The 17,527-nt window shown below is 46.5% G+C and overlaps 1 protein-coding gene across 8 annotated transcripts in view; it reads right to left on the bottom strand.

Moving 5' to 3' along the window:
* Positions 1-17,527, bottom strand: part of PHAF1 (phagosome assembly factor 1) — a 41,090-nt gene extending 23,563 nt beyond the window's left edge. For 2 of the 8 annotated variants that reach the window (XM_054534934.2, XM_063717669.1), the window contains exons 1-3: positions 15,767-15,860; positions 15,517-15,637; positions 4,761-4,843 (exon numbers count right to left, since the gene is read on the bottom strand). In XM_054534934.2, the coding sequence (XP_054390909.1) occupies positions 4,761-4,843; positions 15,517-15,580 (147 nt within the window). In that variant the 5' untranslated portion in view covers positions 15,581-15,637; positions 15,767-15,860. Of the gene's footprint in view, positions 1-4,760; positions 4,844-15,516; positions 15,638-15,751 lie in introns of those variants that run through there. The other 6 variants (XM_024233497.3, XM_054534932.2, XM_002826524.6 and 3 more) reach the window with 6 other exon arrangements.

Raw genomic sequence — 17,527 nt, 5'->3', positions numbered from 1 at the left:
AAGGTTTAGTTTCTTTATTTTTTTTTTAGATGGATCTCTCTCTGTTGCCCAGGCTGGAGTGCGGTGGCACAATCTCGGCTCACTGCAAGCTACACCTCCCGGGTTCACACCATTCTCCTGCCTCAGCCTCTCGAGTAGCTGGGACTACAGGTGCCTGCCACCACGCCCGGCTGACTTTTTGTATTTTTAGTACAGACGGGGTTTCACCGTGTTAGCCAGGATGGTCTTGATCTCCTGACCTCGTGATCCATCCGCCTCAGCCTCCCAAAGTGGTGGGATTACAGGCATGAGCCACCATGCTCAGCCAAAGGTTTAGTTTCTTTACAGAGCTTCTCAAGTTAGACAAAGTGAATGATGGAGATATGGCTATCAGAGACAGAGACATAGGCTGGAAGGCCATAAGCCACTGCTGGTGTTGGCCTCATTGGAGAAATTCTCTCCTAAGAGTCTTTTGGGATTAGGGCAGGTTGCTTCCTTCCATCCCATTGATCCCCACAAGGCAGCAGGCCCAGATAGTACCATCATGCTTGGCAAAAACTAAAGGAAGAATGTTGTATTTTCTAGTAGGTCTATATGAATGTCTAAACCATTAGGTCTCAAGCAAGATAATGGAACAATGAACTCTGACCTTGGATTACCAGTATCAACCCAGAACACAAAGTTCCATTTTGGAGAGAGCCATTCCATGGAATAAGCAGAGTGAAGCAACATTTTAGTCTCTTTCAGGAATCTTGCTTGGAGGAGGAATGTGCCAGGATCTGGATTTTCCTATACTTTCCTAAGATCTGATCTTTTTTTTTTCCTGGCATTGTTATAATTCAGGATATAACCTAGCAATTTTCAAAAGCAATCAAATTACTCTCAGTCAATGTTTTATTAATACTTTATATCTCTAAAACCAAAATACACATGTACTATGCGGTATTTAAGCAGGTTCTTCCAGTAACCTAGCTGTCCTTCATATGAAGCAGTTCAGTAAAATCATCTGCTACTAGTTGTTAATATCTTTTCCCTCTAAGAAGGATGGGACATACTTGACATTTCATTTCCAAGGTGTGATTTGCATAGAGAGAAGAAGATATTTCTGAAATGTTTAATGCAGACAAAATTTCTGCATTTGGTTTTCTGCATTTGGGAAACAAAGAGACAAATGGGTAAGGAAGGGAAGAAAGTAGACAGAAGAAGAGGACAGGACCCAAATTTAAGAAGCATCACATTGGTTGGGTGCGGTGGCTCATGCCAGCACTTTGGGAGGTCGTGGCCGGCGGAATGCTTAAGGCCAGGAGTTTGAGACCAGTCTGGGCAAATATAATGAGACCCTGTCTCTACAAAAAAATTTTTTTTGAGATGGAGTCTCACTCTGTTGCCTAGGAGTGCAGTGGCACAATCTCGGCTCACTGCAACCTCTGCCTCTCAGGTTCAAGTGATTCTCCTGCCCCAGCCTCCCGAGTAGCTGGGATTACAGGTGTGCACCACCACACCTGGCTAATTTTTGTATTTTTAGTAGAGATGGGGTTTCACCATGTTGGCCAGGCTGGTCTCGAACTCCTGACCTGAAGTGATCTGCCCGTCTCGGCCTCCTAAAGTGCTGGGATTAAAGGCATGAGCCACTGCACCTGGCCAAATTTTTTGTTTTTAATAGCCAGATGTGGTGGCGCACACCTGTGGTCCCAGCTACCCAGGAGGCTGAGGTGGGAGGACGGCTGGAGCCCAGGAGTGGCAAAACTAAAGGAGGAAGGTTAGGGGAGGTTGCAGTGAGCCATGATCATGCCACTGCACTCCAGCCTTGGTGACAGAGCAAGACGCTGCCTCAAAAAAAAAAAAAAAAAAAAAAAAGCATCAGATCAGAGTTCTGAGAGACCGTCTCCTTTTGATCCTCATCCAAAGATTATCCTAGGCTGGGTGTGGTGGCTCATGCCTGTAATCCCAGCACTTTGGGAGGCCAAGACGGGCGGATCACTTGAGGTCAGGAGTTTGAGATCAGCCTGGCCAACATGGTGAAACCCCACCTCTGCTAAAAATACAAAAATTAGCCAGGCGTGGTGGCATGTGCCTGTAATCGCAGGTACTCGGGATGCTGAGGCAGGAGAATCGGTTGAGCCTGGGAGGTGGAAGTTGCAGTGAGCCAAGTCGTGCCACTGTACTCCAGCCTGGGTGACGGAGCAAGACTCTGTCTCAAAAACAAACAAACAAACCCAAAGATTATTCTATTATCAAGAAACTATACTGTTTTACATAAACATAACCAGATTACTTATTAATATGCCACAACTCTCATGAATTAGAAATGAGAAAAGCAGAGATCTAAATCAGGATTCAGACTCAAAAACCCATTTTTTTTTTTTTTTTTTGAGACAGGGTCTTGCTCTGTCACCTAGGCCGAAGTGCAGTGATAAAATCATACCTCACTGCTCATGATCCTCCCACCTCAGCCTCCCGAATAGCCAGGATTACAGGTGTGTGCCACCACTCCAGGTTAATTTTTTATTTTATGTTGCCCTGGCTGGTCTCGAACTCTTGCAGTCAAGCAATCTTCCTGCCTCGGCCCTCCCAAAGTGTTAGGGTTAGTGGTGTGAGCCACAGTGCCTGGTCGAATCCATATTTGCTAATGTGTTAAAATTGCTTAGAAGATATTGGGGAAAATCAGCTTAATGCTAACACTGTTTATACCTAAATACTGGAATAACAGACAATGATGGTGGTGATATAAGAAATAAATTTTGGCCGGTCACGGTGGCTCACGCCTGTAATCCCAGCACTTTGGGAGGCTGAGGTGAGAGGATCACTTGAGTCCAGGAGTTTGAGACCAGCCTGAAAAACATAGTGAGACCCCATCTCTACAAAATATAAAAATAAATTAGCCAGGCATGGTGGCATGAACCTGTGGTCCCAGCTACTCAGGAGGCTGAGGTGGGAGGATCACTTGAGCCTAGAGGATTGAGGCTACAGTGAGTTGTGATCGTGTCACTACACTCTAGTCTGGATGACAAAGCAAGATACTGTCTCAAAAAAAACTAAAATAAATTTTCTTAAAAGTTAAATAGGCCAAGCCCGGTGGCTCACGCCTGTAATCCCAGTACTTTGGGAGGCTGAGGCAGGTGGATCACCTGAGGTCGGGAGTTCGAAACCAGCCTGACCAACACGGAGAAACTCCGTCTCTACTAAAAATACAAAATTAGCTGGGCGTGGTGGCACATGCCTGTAATCCCAGCTACTTGGGAGGCTGAGGCAGGAGAATAGCTTGAACTCGGGAGGCAGAGGTTGAGGTGAGCCGAGATCGCACCATTGCACTCCAGTCTGGGCAACGAGAGCAAAACTCTGTCTCAAAAAAAAAAAAAAAGTAAATAAATTAATTTAATTAATGAGAAGCCACTTTGGCACCGATAATCCACAGTGGTTCAAGAAACCCCTGCCCACTCTTGGCCGGGCGTGGTGGCTCACGCTTGTAATCCCAGCACTCTAGGAGGCCGAGGCGGGCAGAATACGAGGTCAGGAGATCGAGACCATCCTGGCTAACAGGGTGAAAACCTGTCTCTACTAAAAATACAAAAAAAAAAAAAAAAAATTAGCTGGGTGTGGTGGTGGGCGCCTGTAGTCCCAGCTACTCGGGAGGCTGAGGCAGGAGAATGGTGGGTGAACCCAGGAGGCGGAGCATGCAGTGAGCCGAGATCGCCCCACTGCACTCCAGCCTGGGCGACAGAGCGAGACTCCGTCTCAAAAAAAAAAAAAAAAAAAAAAAAGAAACCCCTGCCCACTCCTACAAGTCCCCTGTTCTGTCATAGGCACCACATGCCCACTCCTACAAGTCTCCTGTTCTGTCATAGGCACCACATGAATACTCAATGAATACTCAAGCACTTACTTGGAGATTAAGCATGTCTTCGATCAGATCCCTCACATAAGGGTCTCACTAGGCTGGTAAAGGGGTACAACATGGCAGAATGTAATCTCTGGGTATAGGTAACAGGCCCAATTCTGACTCTGCTCCAAGTCAAACTGAGAAGCCTCTCAGAAATTTTGCCTACCTATAATTTACAACATTCTTCATGTCAGAAATAAGCTGTCATTTGCTTTAGGATCTGAAACTAATTGCAACAAATACAACTGAAATAATCAAACTAGTACTCAAAGGGTCTCAGAAAAGTCATTGGGGACATCCTTTAGCCTCTGTAGGCTCAAAACTATTCCCTGAGGCTTGTGACACATAGGACACCACAAAGGCTGTTCAACATGGCAGCATATGGTCTGTGTTACAGAACTGCAGGTTTCAGAGAATTCAGTGGTGGGAAGATTGCTCTTTGAGAGAGATAAAGGGGTGAATTATATCTGTTTCCTTTCAAATCTGCTATGCTGTGCTAGCTAGAGATCTGCACTGCAACAATCCTGAACACAAACTAACCAACAAAAGCAGAAAAGACAATTTTAAACACGGAAGTGGAAGGTAAGCACTCTAAAAGACCAGAGACAGCCTCTGAAGCGACCTACCACTGAAAAGTCCCTGATTAAGGGCCTGTAGGCAAGTTGAGCATAGACAAAACACAGGTTCAATTATTACTGCTCTTCCAAACCTAGCTGTACTAGATAATCAAGAGCAGAAGTTTCAGAATCAAAGAAAAGGTACTTGATAACTGGCTGGTGCTAGAGATTCTCCCATTCGAACACAGCTATCCTTTCCAGTCAGCCTATCACAAAGCATCAGCTCTGGAAGTGACTCACTGCCGAGGGATGCTATTTCAATAAACAAATCAGTCACCACTCACCTGTTCACTGTAGAGAACCTGGACGTTTTTGATGATGCGACAGTGCTTCTGAAGAATGGCTACTGCCTGAGCCAGAGGCATTCCTGAAATAAAGCAAGACACCTGTGTGGTTATTTTGGCTACCCATCTATTGACATCTACCACTTCACTAGGCACTGGTCCCTGCAGTAAAGACGGGGGATGTTTGGGGGCTACTAAGGTCTACAGATACATGAGTAAATAAGAGTTCAATAAGCAGTAAGAGCTACAATAATGTTAAGCAGCAAGCACTAAGAGAATACTTGGACCGTGCACAGGTGTCCAACTCTTTGAATGCAAGGACTCTTTTGCTTATCTGTGGCGGTGGATATCACAAAAATCATGCATGGGCCAGGCGTGGTGGCTTATGCCTGCAGTACCAGCACTTTGGGAGGCCAAGGTGGGAGGATCACTTGAGGTCAGGTGTTTGAGACCAGCCTAGCTAACATGGTGAAACTCTGACTCTACTAAAAAAAAAAAAAAATTAGCCAGGCGAGGTGGCTGCCCTTGTAGTCCCAGCTACCCGGGAGGCTGAGGCAGGAGAAATGCTTGAACCCGGGAGGCGGAGGTTGCAGTGAGCCAAGATCACGCCACTGCACTCAGCCTGGGCAACAGAGCAAAACTCTGTCTATTAAAAAAAAAAAAAAGATGCATATGATGCATGGACCCTTTTTACATTTTTATTTTTTTTAAGCTCATTAACTATCATTAGTGTTAGTCTATTTTATATGTGGCTCAAGACAATTCTTCTTCCAATGTGGCCCAGGGAAGCCAAAAGGTTGGACATGCATGGAAGGGGAGGGGAGGCAGTATATATACAAAAAGTCTTCCTGGAAATAGGGACCTCCACACTGATCTGACACAGACAAGCGCTCAGAGAAACCAAAGTAAGTATGAATCAAAGAACCAAGCGAGAAAAGCACTGACTGCATAATTCTGCAGACCCAGGTTTTGGTCCTCACTCTGCCATGGCTTAGGTATGACCTGAGATAGGTCCTTTCTCTTCCTTTCTGGCACCTGTCTCTGCATCTCTGAAATGAAGGCCTATTAGAGTACATGACTTATAAGGAACAATTTTAAAAGTTTAAAATCAGGACTGGTTGTGGTGGCTCATGCCTGTAATCCCAACACTTTGGGAGGGCAGGGCAGGAGGATCGCCTGAGGTCAGGAATTTAAGACTAGCCTGGGAATATAGTAAGATCCTGTCTCTACAAAAAGTAAAAAAATTAGCTGGGCATGGTGGGATATGCCGGTAGTCCTAGGTCCTGGGGGTGGCTAAGGTGAGAGGATTGCTTCAGCCCAGGAGGTTGATCGTGCAGTGAGCCATGATAGTGCTACTGTGCTCCCGCCTGGGTGACAGACAAGACCCTCTCTCAAAAAAATAATAATAAAAAAAAAGTTTAAGATCACCCATCCACCAGAATCAATGAATCAACTTATTTTACCAAGGATTTCACTGGATTTTTACTTAAAATCCCACAAATATCCAGTTCTTTTTATTTTTCATTTAATTTAAAAATAGCGACAGGGGACCAGGCCTGGTGACTCACGCCTGTAATCCCAGCACTTTGGGAGGCCAAGATGGGCAGATCATCAGGTCAGAAGTTCGAGACCAACCTAGCCAACATGGTGAAACCCCGTCTCTATTAAAAATACACAAATTAGCCAGGTGTGGTGGCACGCACCTGTAGTCCCAGCTACTCTGGAGGCTGAGGCAGGAGAACTGCTTGAACCCAGGAGGCGGAGGTTGCAGTGAACCGAGATAGCACCACTGCACTCCAGCCTGGGAGACAGAGCAAGACTCTGTCTCAAAAAAAAAAAAAAGCAACAGGGGGCAGGGTACGGTGGCTCATGCCTATTAAAATACAAAAAAATTAGCCAGGCAGCTGGGCACGGTGGCTCACGCCCGTAATCCCAGCACTTTGGGAGGCCGAGGCGGGCAGATCATGAGGTCAGGAGATCGAGACCATCCTGGCTAACATGGTGAAAGCCCGTCTCTACTAAAAAAAAAAAAAATACAAAAAATCAGCCGGGCGTGGTGGCAGGCGCCTGTAGTCCCGTAGCTACTTGGTAGGCTAAGACAAGAGAATGGCATGCACAGAGCTGGACTTACTTTACTGATTACCTTTTATACTTCAAGATCCTGAACTAGTAACTTCATTAACATATTAGCTTTACCACGCCTTAAATATTTTATACATTTTGTCCAGCTTTTCTAATGTATTAGAGACCTGCTTCAGATGATCTAGTATACCATTCTCCCTTTAATTCTTTTTAATTTCTAAAACTGCTGTTATTTTTGTTCATGTTATGATCAAATTCACTTCAGTGCAGTGGCAATTTATTTGCTGTTTGGTGAAGATGGTCTAACAGACTAAAGTAGGATCTCTGTGAGCCAAGCATCATCTAAAAAAATCTTCATATTTTTCATCTGTTTCACACCTCTTTCCATTCAGATTTAACTAGAATATTTCTTTAAAGTTTTCCAATTATCTCATATTTTCTTTGGGATAAAGTAGCTATTTTTCAGTTATGTGATATACCCAAAGTAGCTCTAGTTTGCCTCCAGGGATCATGGCATCTCAGTAAAATGCACGTGAAACACTAACTTGCACAGACACCCTAAAGATACTTTTGTCTAAATATTATTCAATATGAGCAGTTTTTAGCATCACTTTTGAAAACAATAATTGAGGAAGTTCTTTTCTTTATGTGTATCATGTTTTCTAACTGTACTGTTACAGGTTGTTTCAGCTGATTTTTGTTTGTATTTGATTTTTTGTTATTTCATTCATTCATATGACAGATAATAAAATGGGATTTGAAAAGACAAAAAAAAAAAAAAAAAAAAAAGAGAATGGCATGAACCCGGGAGGTGGAGCTTGCAGTGAGCCGAGATTGCACCACTGCACTCCAGCCTGGGCTACAGAGTGAGACTCCATCTCAAAAAAAAAAAAAAAAAAAAAAAATCAGCCAGGCATGATGGTGTGCCCGTCATCCCAGCTACTCAGGAGGCTGAGGTGAAAGGACGGCTTGAGCTCGGGAGGTGGAGGCTGCACTCTGGCCTGGGTGACAGAGCCAGGTGCTGTCTCAGGAGGAAACAAAAAAAGCAACAGGGCGAGGCATTCCTGAATATCTAACTCTTTTTTTTTTTTTTTTTTGAGACGGAGTCTGAAGTCTCCCTCTGTTGTCCAGGCTGGAGTGCAGTGATGCGATCTCCACTCACTGCAAGCTCCGCCTCCCGGGTTCATGCCATTCTCCTGCCTCAGACCACAGGCGCCTGCCACCACACCCGGCTAATTTTTTGTATTTTTTAGTAGAGACAGGGTTTCACTGTGTAAGCCAGGATGGTCTCGATCTCCTGACCTCGTGATCCACCCGCCTCGGCCTCCCAAAGTGCTGGGATTACAGGCGTGAGCCACTGTGCCCGGCCTGAATATCTAACTCTTAACACTTGGTTCTTTAATTCATGGCCCATTATAAGCAGATTTACATATGCCTCCAGTTTAAGTAATCCAAATTCCAATGACATCTCCAACAGTCTAAGGACTCACCGAGACCACCAAAAAGTTTGTTTCCAGGCTGGGCGCGGTGGCTCACACCTGTAATCCCAGCACTTTGGGAGGCCGAGGCAGGCAGATCATGAGGTCAGGAGTTTGAGACCAGCCTGGTCAGCTTGGTGAAACCCCGTCTCTACTAAAAATACAAAAAAAAAAAAAAAAAAAAAAAAAAAAAAAAAATTAGCTGGGCATGGTGGCGTGCGCCACCATGAGTAGTCCCAGCTACTCAGGAAGCTGAGTCAGGAGAATTGCTCAAACCTGGCAGGCAGAAGTTGCAGTGAGCTGAGATCGTGCCACTGCGCTCCAACTTTGGCGACAGAGCGACACTCCGTCTCAAAAAAAAAGTTTGTTTCCAGAGTCCATTATAATTTAAACAAGAAGAAACACACATAGAGACAGGTCCTGGACAATCAAAAAACAAAGACTTGTTTAATGAATACAAAAACAATGTGTCTGCTGTTCACCACTCTCTAGATCCCTTGTACCCTGCTCAGAGCTAACCACCCAGTGACTGGTTTTGTTTTGTTTTTTTTTTTTTGAGACAGAATCTCACTCTGTCACCTAGGCTAGAGTGTAGTGGTGCAATCTTGGCTCACTGAAACCTGTCTCCCAGGCTCAAGAGATCCTCCCACCTCAGTCTCCTGAGTAGCTGGGACTACAGGCATGTGCCACCACAACTGGCTAACTTTTAAATTTTTGGTAGAGATGAGGTCTCACTGTGTTGCCCAGACTGGTCTTGAACTCCTGGGCTCATGTAATCCTCCCACCTCCGCTTTCTAAAGTGCTAGAATTACAGGTGTGAGACACCGCACATGGCCAATCCAGTGACTGTTGAATAAATATTTACTGAGTGGGACTAATGGATTGTAGAGTGGGTGACAAGAGAAAGGAAGGAAAAGGGACCATGGCTTCATCCGATGGCAGCCAGTTCACATTTAAATCAGTTGGCCTCCAGGTCAAAGAGATGCGATATGCAAAAAAGAGCTTACAAATGAAGAATGAATTAGAAGGTAAAAAGCTCATGGCTCATGTACATTTAAACAATCTGATTCTGCCCTCATCTGAGAGGCCATTCTTCAGTCTGAAGAAAGTTGAAGGCAATCATCACAAGGCTGACTTATAATCTTTAAAAAAGTACTTTTCAGCCTTCCATAGCATAAAACCTGGCACATAGTAGGGACTCAATAAATGTTTGAGAATATGAACAAGCTGGATGCATCCCTCACCTCTGCCATTCCTAAATGGAGGAACATCTATGCTGTCATTCCCAGGAGGAATGGACAAACATCCACGTGCAGAAGACAGACAAGGTCAGTTAGTTAGATGTCAAGAAAGAGGAAGGCTGCATGGCTTCTCTGATCCACGTGGCACATGCCAGTTTCTTTCTTTTCCTTTTTTTCAAAGAAACGGGGTCTTGCTATGCCACCCAGGCTAGTATCAAACTCCTGAGCTCAAGCTATCCTCCCGTCTCAGCCTCCCAAAATGCTGGGATTATAGACATGAGCCACCGCACCCAGCCCATGCCAGTTTCTTGAGGGAGGATTCCATTTACCACATCAAAGGATGTCTCAGCATCTTAGGATCTTAGGATCCTGAGTCACCCAGGGAGAAACTCACCCAGAGGAGACGAAGCAGCCATGGTGACTGGTCATCACACAGCTACTGGTAAAGGAGGGCTACGAAAGATCTCTAAAGGGAACTAACTATATGAATGGCAAAGAAACAGGAGCACTATCCCAGCTCTAACAGAACGGTCAGCCTTCTAAACCGCACAAATCTTTGTCTCACAGATCTCAGCACTTGCCTGCTTATAACCTCTCAATGGCTTCCCATTGCAGGCGGATAAAACCCAAACACCATGTCATCACCAAAGGCCCTGAATATTCTGGATCTTATCCATCTATATCTTCTTTCCACTGTTCACCCTTTGTTACTTGCACACGTCAAGCTCTTTCTCACCTCAGGCCTCTGAATTAGCTGTTGTTGCTGCTGGAATCTGGAATGTTCTACCCAAAGCTGGCTCTTGTTCGCACTTTAGGTATTGGTCACACCTCACTTCCCTCACTGCCTTATTCAATGAAGCCTCTCATACCATTTATTTATCTGTTAGTCTCCCTTATATCCTCACAGAGGTAGGACCTTGTCTGTCTTGTTCACCTCAATACCTCCCAGCACCCAATCACTGTGCCTGGCACAACTGTAGGTAGTCATGCACATCTGTGAAACAAAGCAATTAGGTAGAACACTTAGGTCCTATACGACGAATCCTGTTGACCACCCTCCTTCTCTGGAACTCCTATTGTCTCTCCACCACTACTACTCTCCTCTAACTTTTCCAAGTCTCTCCAATAGGCTATGTTTCTTCTGCTCATCCCTGGTTCAACCAACCACCCAGTTTCTGACTCATATCTCCATCTGTTTTCTGTATACATCTAAAGGCAAATAAAAGCCAACAGATTAAAAGTGATCTTTTCATCTTCTCTGTATTCTACGTCTCAATATCTATGTCCAACATCTTACAGAGTTTCTCAAGTCAGAAACCTCTAGATTCCGCCTTCTTCCCCACCTCTCCAAATCCAGTTCTTCCTAAACGAATGCCCACAATACACTTTACTAATACATATCCTCTTTTCCACAGATTTGCACAGATTCCAACACAAAGTATCCTTGATAGTATCCCAGGCAGTCATAACCAAACAGAATCGGGACTCTGGGAAATCCATTTTCTTCTTCTACCAGTACATCATGCTCTAATTATAATACCAAATTGCTTATAGTTCCCTGCACACATCATCTACCTTTTCTCCTGTGTTTTTTTTTTTCTTCTTTCATTCGACTGGAAGATTTCCAGCTCCTTTTGGTTGGCAGGAGGCCTTCTCTGAACCCTTAGGTCAGGTCAAGTCCCTTCTTCCCCTCCACAGTACCCTATACATCTTCTACTTGATTATAATAAAAGGAACTATTTCTATAATCCTTCTCTATCACTAGACTAAGCTCTTCAGGGAATAAGATCATTTCTTTTTTAAAAAATTATTTATTTATTTTTTATTTAAATAGAGACAGGGTCTCACTATGTTACCTAGGCTGGTCTCAAACTCTTGGCTCAAGTGATCCTCTCACCTCAGCCTCCCAGAGTACAAGCATGAGTCACTGTGCACTGTTTATTTTCAATGTTTGTGAGCAGAGTTCACAGAGGTAGATGATGCCTCCAACACAGTGAGCCTTCAGTCTCTGTGGAACAAGGTAATCTCGGAGAAGGTATTTTCTTCACTGACCCTTTAAATCTACCTTTTTTAGTCCTTTTCAAGACCAATTTCAAAAACAAATTCAGAGACTTGCCTCTGCATCAATACATTCTGCAACTCTCATTGAAAACATTTCAGGGCCCGGCACAAATGCTCATGCCTATAATCCCAGCACTTTGGGAGCCGAGGCGGGAGGATCACTTGAAGTCAGGAGTTTGAGACCAGCCTGGTCAACATTGTGAAACCCCATCTCTACTAAAAGTAAAAAATCAGCTGGTGTGCCCACGCCTAGAATCGCAAGAGGCGGAGGTTGCAGTGAGCCACGATCACGCCACTGCACTCCAGCCTGAGTGTCAGAGTAAGACTCTGTCTCAAAAAAAAAAAAAAAAAAAAGGCTGGGTGCGGTGGCTCATGCCTGTAATCCCAGCACTATGGGAGGCCGAGGTGGGTGGATCACGAGGTCAGGAGATCGAGACCATCCTGGCTAACATGGTGAAACCCCGTCTCTGCTAAAAATACAAAAAATTAGCTGGGCGTGGTGGCGGGCGCCTGTAGTCCCAGCTACTTGGGAGGCTGAGGCAGAAGAATGGCATGAACTCAGGAGGCGGGGCTTGCAGTGAGCCAAAATCACACCACTGCACTCCAGCCTGGGCGACAGAGCGAGACACCGTCTCAAAAAAAAAAAAAAAAAAAAAAAGAAAGAAAGAAAGAAAGAAAGAAAGAAAGAAAACAAAACATTTCAAATCTGCACTGCCTTTACTCCACCGCTGGTCAAACCATCAGTGACATTCATATTCACAGAGATTCTGCTTGGCCTAGGTTTTCCTGTCCCTGTGTTGCTGGCATTTCCCTAATCGTCCAACATTATACCACCAGGAAGGCAGCCAAGGAGCTGCCAGGATGCAGCTTCCCATTGTGATGCCAGCCAGATAATTGCATCTGCATTTGCACAGATTCCAATAAGAAACCTGGTGACAAAGTTGAGTCCACTCTCAGAAGGAAAGAGGAGTGGGATGCAGGATATGCCTGTTTGGCGACTTTTGTTTATCATCTCTCTCTCTGAGCCTGTCCCTCACCTGGCAAAAAGAGATAACAACACCTATCTTACAAGCTTGTGGTGGCTAGGGGTAAGTTCTTCCTGGTTTACTAGCCTAGGCATGTAATTCTAAAGCAGATTCCCTTCTGAGACCTATCCCTACCTAACAGCCCCAAATGTAGTTTGGATGTGTTCAGGGTGGGGGAGGAGACTGACAGAGGTGGAAAATGACTTTCCATTTTTAAAGTCTGATAAAGTTAAATTAACACCATCTCTCAGGCAGACACCATGTAAAAATGAATTTTAAGACCCACGGGAATCATGAAGGCTCTGGGCCAGTCTATGAGCTTCCCCCTAAAATTCAATTCTGGACCCAATATACAGAAATGCCCTTCTCACTGTTTTTGGTTGCTATTTAGACAGTTTGTAAGAACTATGTAAGCCCCTGATGCCTGGGAAACTAGCAGAGCTAGGAGTCAGGGTTAGGGTGTCAAAACAACAGCTGAGAGAAGCCTTGCTCTCTCACTCAGTTTTCTGGAAATCCTGATCTCAATTAATATCCTAGTAACTACTTTTTTTTTTTGTCTTCTTGAGACAGGGTCTCCCTCTGTCATCCAAGATCATGCCCAGTGGTGTGATCATGACCCACGGCAGCCTTGACCTCTCAGCCTCAAGTGATCCTTCCATCTCAGCCTCCTGAGTAGTTGAGACTACAGGCCTGGCTAATTTTTTTTTTTTTTTTTTTTTTTTTTTTTTTTTGTAGAAACGAGGTCTCACTATGTTGCCTAGGCTGGTCTTGAACTCCTGGCTTCAAGCTATCCTCCTGTCTCAGCCTCCCAAAGTGTTGGGATTACAGCCATGAGTTACTGCACCTAGTCCCTAGCCACTACTTTTGACCAAGGGACTCTGAATACTTGTACCACCAAGAGACCACAACCTAGTCATACTATTAAGCATAGTTTGAAGCTATGGCTGTGGTTTTTATCCAGCCGTGGGAGGATCTTGCTTGGGTGGAAGCTGTCAAGAAGAGGGGAGGAAAGGAGTTAACCAGAAGCCAAACAGCATTAGCATGGTATCACCAGCCTCCCAACCAAGCTCTTAGTGCTTCATGAGAGAATGGAGCATTTCGTACCAGCTAATATTTTGGAAAGAACTCTACAGGAGTGGTGTAAGTTACAAAAGGATTTGGCCAAGTCCCCTAAATTAAAAAGGCTTTTATGGTCGGGCATGGTGGCTCACACCTGTAATCCTAGCACTTTGGGAGGCCAAGGCGGATCACTTGAAGTCAGGAGTTCGAGACCAGCCTGGCCAACATGGCGAAACCCGGTCTCTACTAAAAATACAAAAATTAGCCGGGTGTGGTGGCAGACACCTGTAATCCCAGCTACTAGTAGGGAGGCTGAGGCAGGAGAATTGCTTGAACCCGGGAGGCAGAGGTTGCAGTGAGCCGATATTGTGCCACTGCACTCCAACCTGGGCAACAGAGTGACTCTGTCTTAAAACAAAACACCAACAACAAAAACTAGCTCTTACAACACACAGGACGTATGTAGCCACTAAGCATCAACAGGGCCTCACCAGCAATCTGTACCACCTGGTTTCTCCAACACACTGTCTTCACAGACATAAGTCTTCCAGAGTCAAGGATAATTTATAATCCAATGGAGCAGCTGATTTAGTCCAGTAGCTCACACTAGAGTGACTAAAGTTCAGGCCTGCACAAACAAACAGCACCAACACCTACCCCACCCCCTTTTCTTAGTGCTGGAACATCAAAGTAAACACACAGGGGTTACTGAATGCAAACATCCTTGTACACATAAAAGTAGTGATGTTGGGAATGGAGAGGGTGAATGAAGGGAGAAGGCTGGGCCAGCAAACCCCAAAACGACCAAACTGCATTTTTTAGAAACTAAATGTTACTTCCCCCTGACTCCTATTTCACCCAACCTTCACCTGTCACAACTGAGGTCTGGGTTTAGGATTACAGCATCCGATACAGACTACATTTCAACAGAGGGAAGCGGGGCCGGGTGCAGTGGCTCACGCCTGTAATCCCAGCACTTTGGGAGGCTGAGGTGGGCGGATCACGATGTCAGGAGTTCGAAACCAGCCAGCCTGGTCAACATAGTGAAACCTCGTCTCTACTAAAAATACAAAAATTAGCCGGGTGTGGTGGCGCGTGCCTGTAATTCTAGCTACTGGGGAGGCTGAGGCAGGAGAACCGCTTAAACCCACGAGGCGTTAAGTTGCAGTGAGCCAAGATCGCGCAACAGCACTCCAGCCTGGGCGACAGAGCGAGACTTCGTCTCAAAAGAAAAAAAAAAAGAGGGAAGCAAGTCAGCTGTTCCTTTAATACACACAAACTCAACTCCCTTGACCCCCCAACATCTGATCATGGGTTCCAAGCCTAGGTTTCCCCTCCTAAAAAGGGGAAGGAAGCCACAGCCCAGAAAAGCAGTGGGAGACAGACCACAGGCCACAGTGATGATCAGAGGGGTCAGCCACTTCTCAGCCATTATTTAGTCTGTAAAATAGAAATGGGAATAACAATAGTACCTATCCTCAGGAGCCGGCGAGGGGTACTAGAGAGAATTACGTCCAAAAAGAGCAGGGCCGGGCATTAGGCATTTGGGGAGAGCAGACTATTATTGTCTTTATTACTACTGTCCCACCGTCCCAGAAGAGACCCTGCTGAGACCCGAGACGAGCAACTGACAGGCAAATCGGACCAGTTGGAGCGGGTATCTAGTGCCTGAAGGCCAGCGAGCCGAGAGGACGAAAGAGGTGAGGAGCTGCGGGCGCAGGGGCGTGAGAGACTGAGAACAGAGGTGGGAAGAGCCCAGAAGAAAGCAAGGATCAGCGAATGGGGTCCTGACAGAGGACCCCAAACTCACCCAGCGTGAATTCCCATTGCTCGTTCCCCAGAGAGCGTTCGGGCACTACCTCCAGGTCCAGCATTGGTTCGGCTCGCCTGGCCCGGGCGGCCTCCCTGCGGCACCGCAGAAGGGACCCGAGCTAAGGAGACAAAGCAGAGGCTGACAGGCCGCCCCCGCCGGGCCGCCGCAGCCCCGCTTTCCACCTCTTCCCCGGCGGCAGCGGCAGCAGCACCGGCCCAACACCACACCTCACCTCACTTCACCTCACCTGCAGCAGCCGCGGCGGCGGGGGCAACGGCGGCGGCGGGAGCGACTGCAGTAAAAGTGGCGTGCCGGGCCGTAAAGCGCGGGGAGGGCCGGGCGAAGGCGGGAGTGTCAGCGCGAGGGAGGAACCTGGGGCGGAGCCGCGCACGCGCAAACTCCGGGTCCCGCTGCAGTCTCTGCAGAGGCTGAGCCGGGCAGGGCTGTAACGTTGGGAACTGTTGGGGCTCTAGGAGCAAGGAGCCCAGTGCTTCGTGAGCCCCTACATCTGTGCACCACAGCACACACACTTCATATTATCTACACACACACTTCATATATCTACACAAAGAAGGGTTCACCACACAACACACACGTCACACGGCTGCACAACACCCGTCTGCTGTCTACACACACGTCCCACTCACATTCACTGGTCGCAGAAAGCAAGTACAGAGGGCACGCTGAAGCCCAGCAGGAGGGAGGACGCGGAGTCCCTAAGCCTCACGGCCCCCACCGTCTCCGTTGGGGCCGGAGGTGACGCTGGCCGCAGCAGCTTTTAGTTGTTCAGGAATGACGGCCCCACCCAGTTGCCCCTGGGGCAAGGGTCGAACCGAAAGCGAGTGAGGACTGTGGGCGTTAGGGGTCGGAATTGGTTGGGGGAGAGGACTGGGTAGAAGGGGAAGGGGCCGGGCCAGGCCTGCCTGCTGACCACATCCAAATGTGCTTAGTCCCCCGGGACCAGGATCCGAAGCCGCCCGCAGCAGCGTGGACCAAAGCTGTGGGGGTCTTGACCAACCCCTTGGCGCTTTCTGTGCCACAGTTTTCCTAATCTGCAAGGGACAGGAAGTTTCCTCTAGCACGTTCAGCCTGAGGTTCTGGCCGGTGCCCCGGGACACCCTGAAACTAAAGGACAGCCGAGGCCTCTGCTAATGCCAAGCCTTCACGGAGGCAGTCTCTGGGTTCTCACAACCAACCTGGGATGCGAGATTATACCGACTTTACATAGGTGAATACATGAGACCCAGAGAGATTAAAGACCCAAGGCTCCTTGGTTCTAGGCGCAGAACCAAAGTCCTTTCCATTACATTGCCCCTGGAAGAAGGTTTTCAGCAGGGGAGAGAGTGGCATACTAAATTCTTAAACTGGCTTGATACTAGTGTATCTTGAGAGGCTCTATCAATATTTGAAGTCGCTGTTTGATTAAAATAAACTACATGGAGAAAGTTGTCCACTGCAGCATTGTATGCCAAAACAACAGAACTGGGTCACTGAGATGTCCAGTAGGGAAGTGGCTAAATAAACCGTGATATATATATATAATTAGATATGTTTTTAAAGGTGAATGCTGAGAGCAGTGCTCACAGCTGTAATCCCAGCACTTTGGGAGGATGAGGTGGGAGGATCGGTTGAGCCCAGGAGTTGAGACCAGCCTGGGCAGCATAGCAAGACCCAGTCTCTATTAAAAAAATAAAAATTAGCTGGTGTCGTGGCAGTAGGTTGGGCCAGGAGTCCTAGCTACTCAGGAGGCTGAGAGGTGGGAGGATAGCTTGAGGATAGCCGCAGTGAGCTGTGATTATTGAGCCCTGGGGCTCCAGCCTGGATGACAGAGCAAGATCCTGTCTCTAAATAAATAAATAAATAATAAAAAGTGAAGTAGGTCTCTATGTTGATGGGGAAGGAACTCCAAGAGAAAAAAGCCAGGTGCAGAAGTATGCGTACTATGACCGCCCACCCCTCCACCCCTGGCCTTTTTTTCTGTAAAAACAAAAATAAAAGAAATAGTGGC

The sequence above is a fragment of the Pongo abelii genome, chromosome 18, assembly GCF_028885655.2.
Source record: "Pongo abelii isolate AG06213 chromosome 18, NHGRI_mPonAbe1-v2.0_pri, whole genome shotgun sequence".
Lineage (NCBI taxonomy): Eukaryota > Metazoa > Chordata > Mammalia > Primates > Hominidae > Pongo > Pongo abelii.
This window is presented reverse-complemented; position numbering and strand designations above follow the sequence as displayed.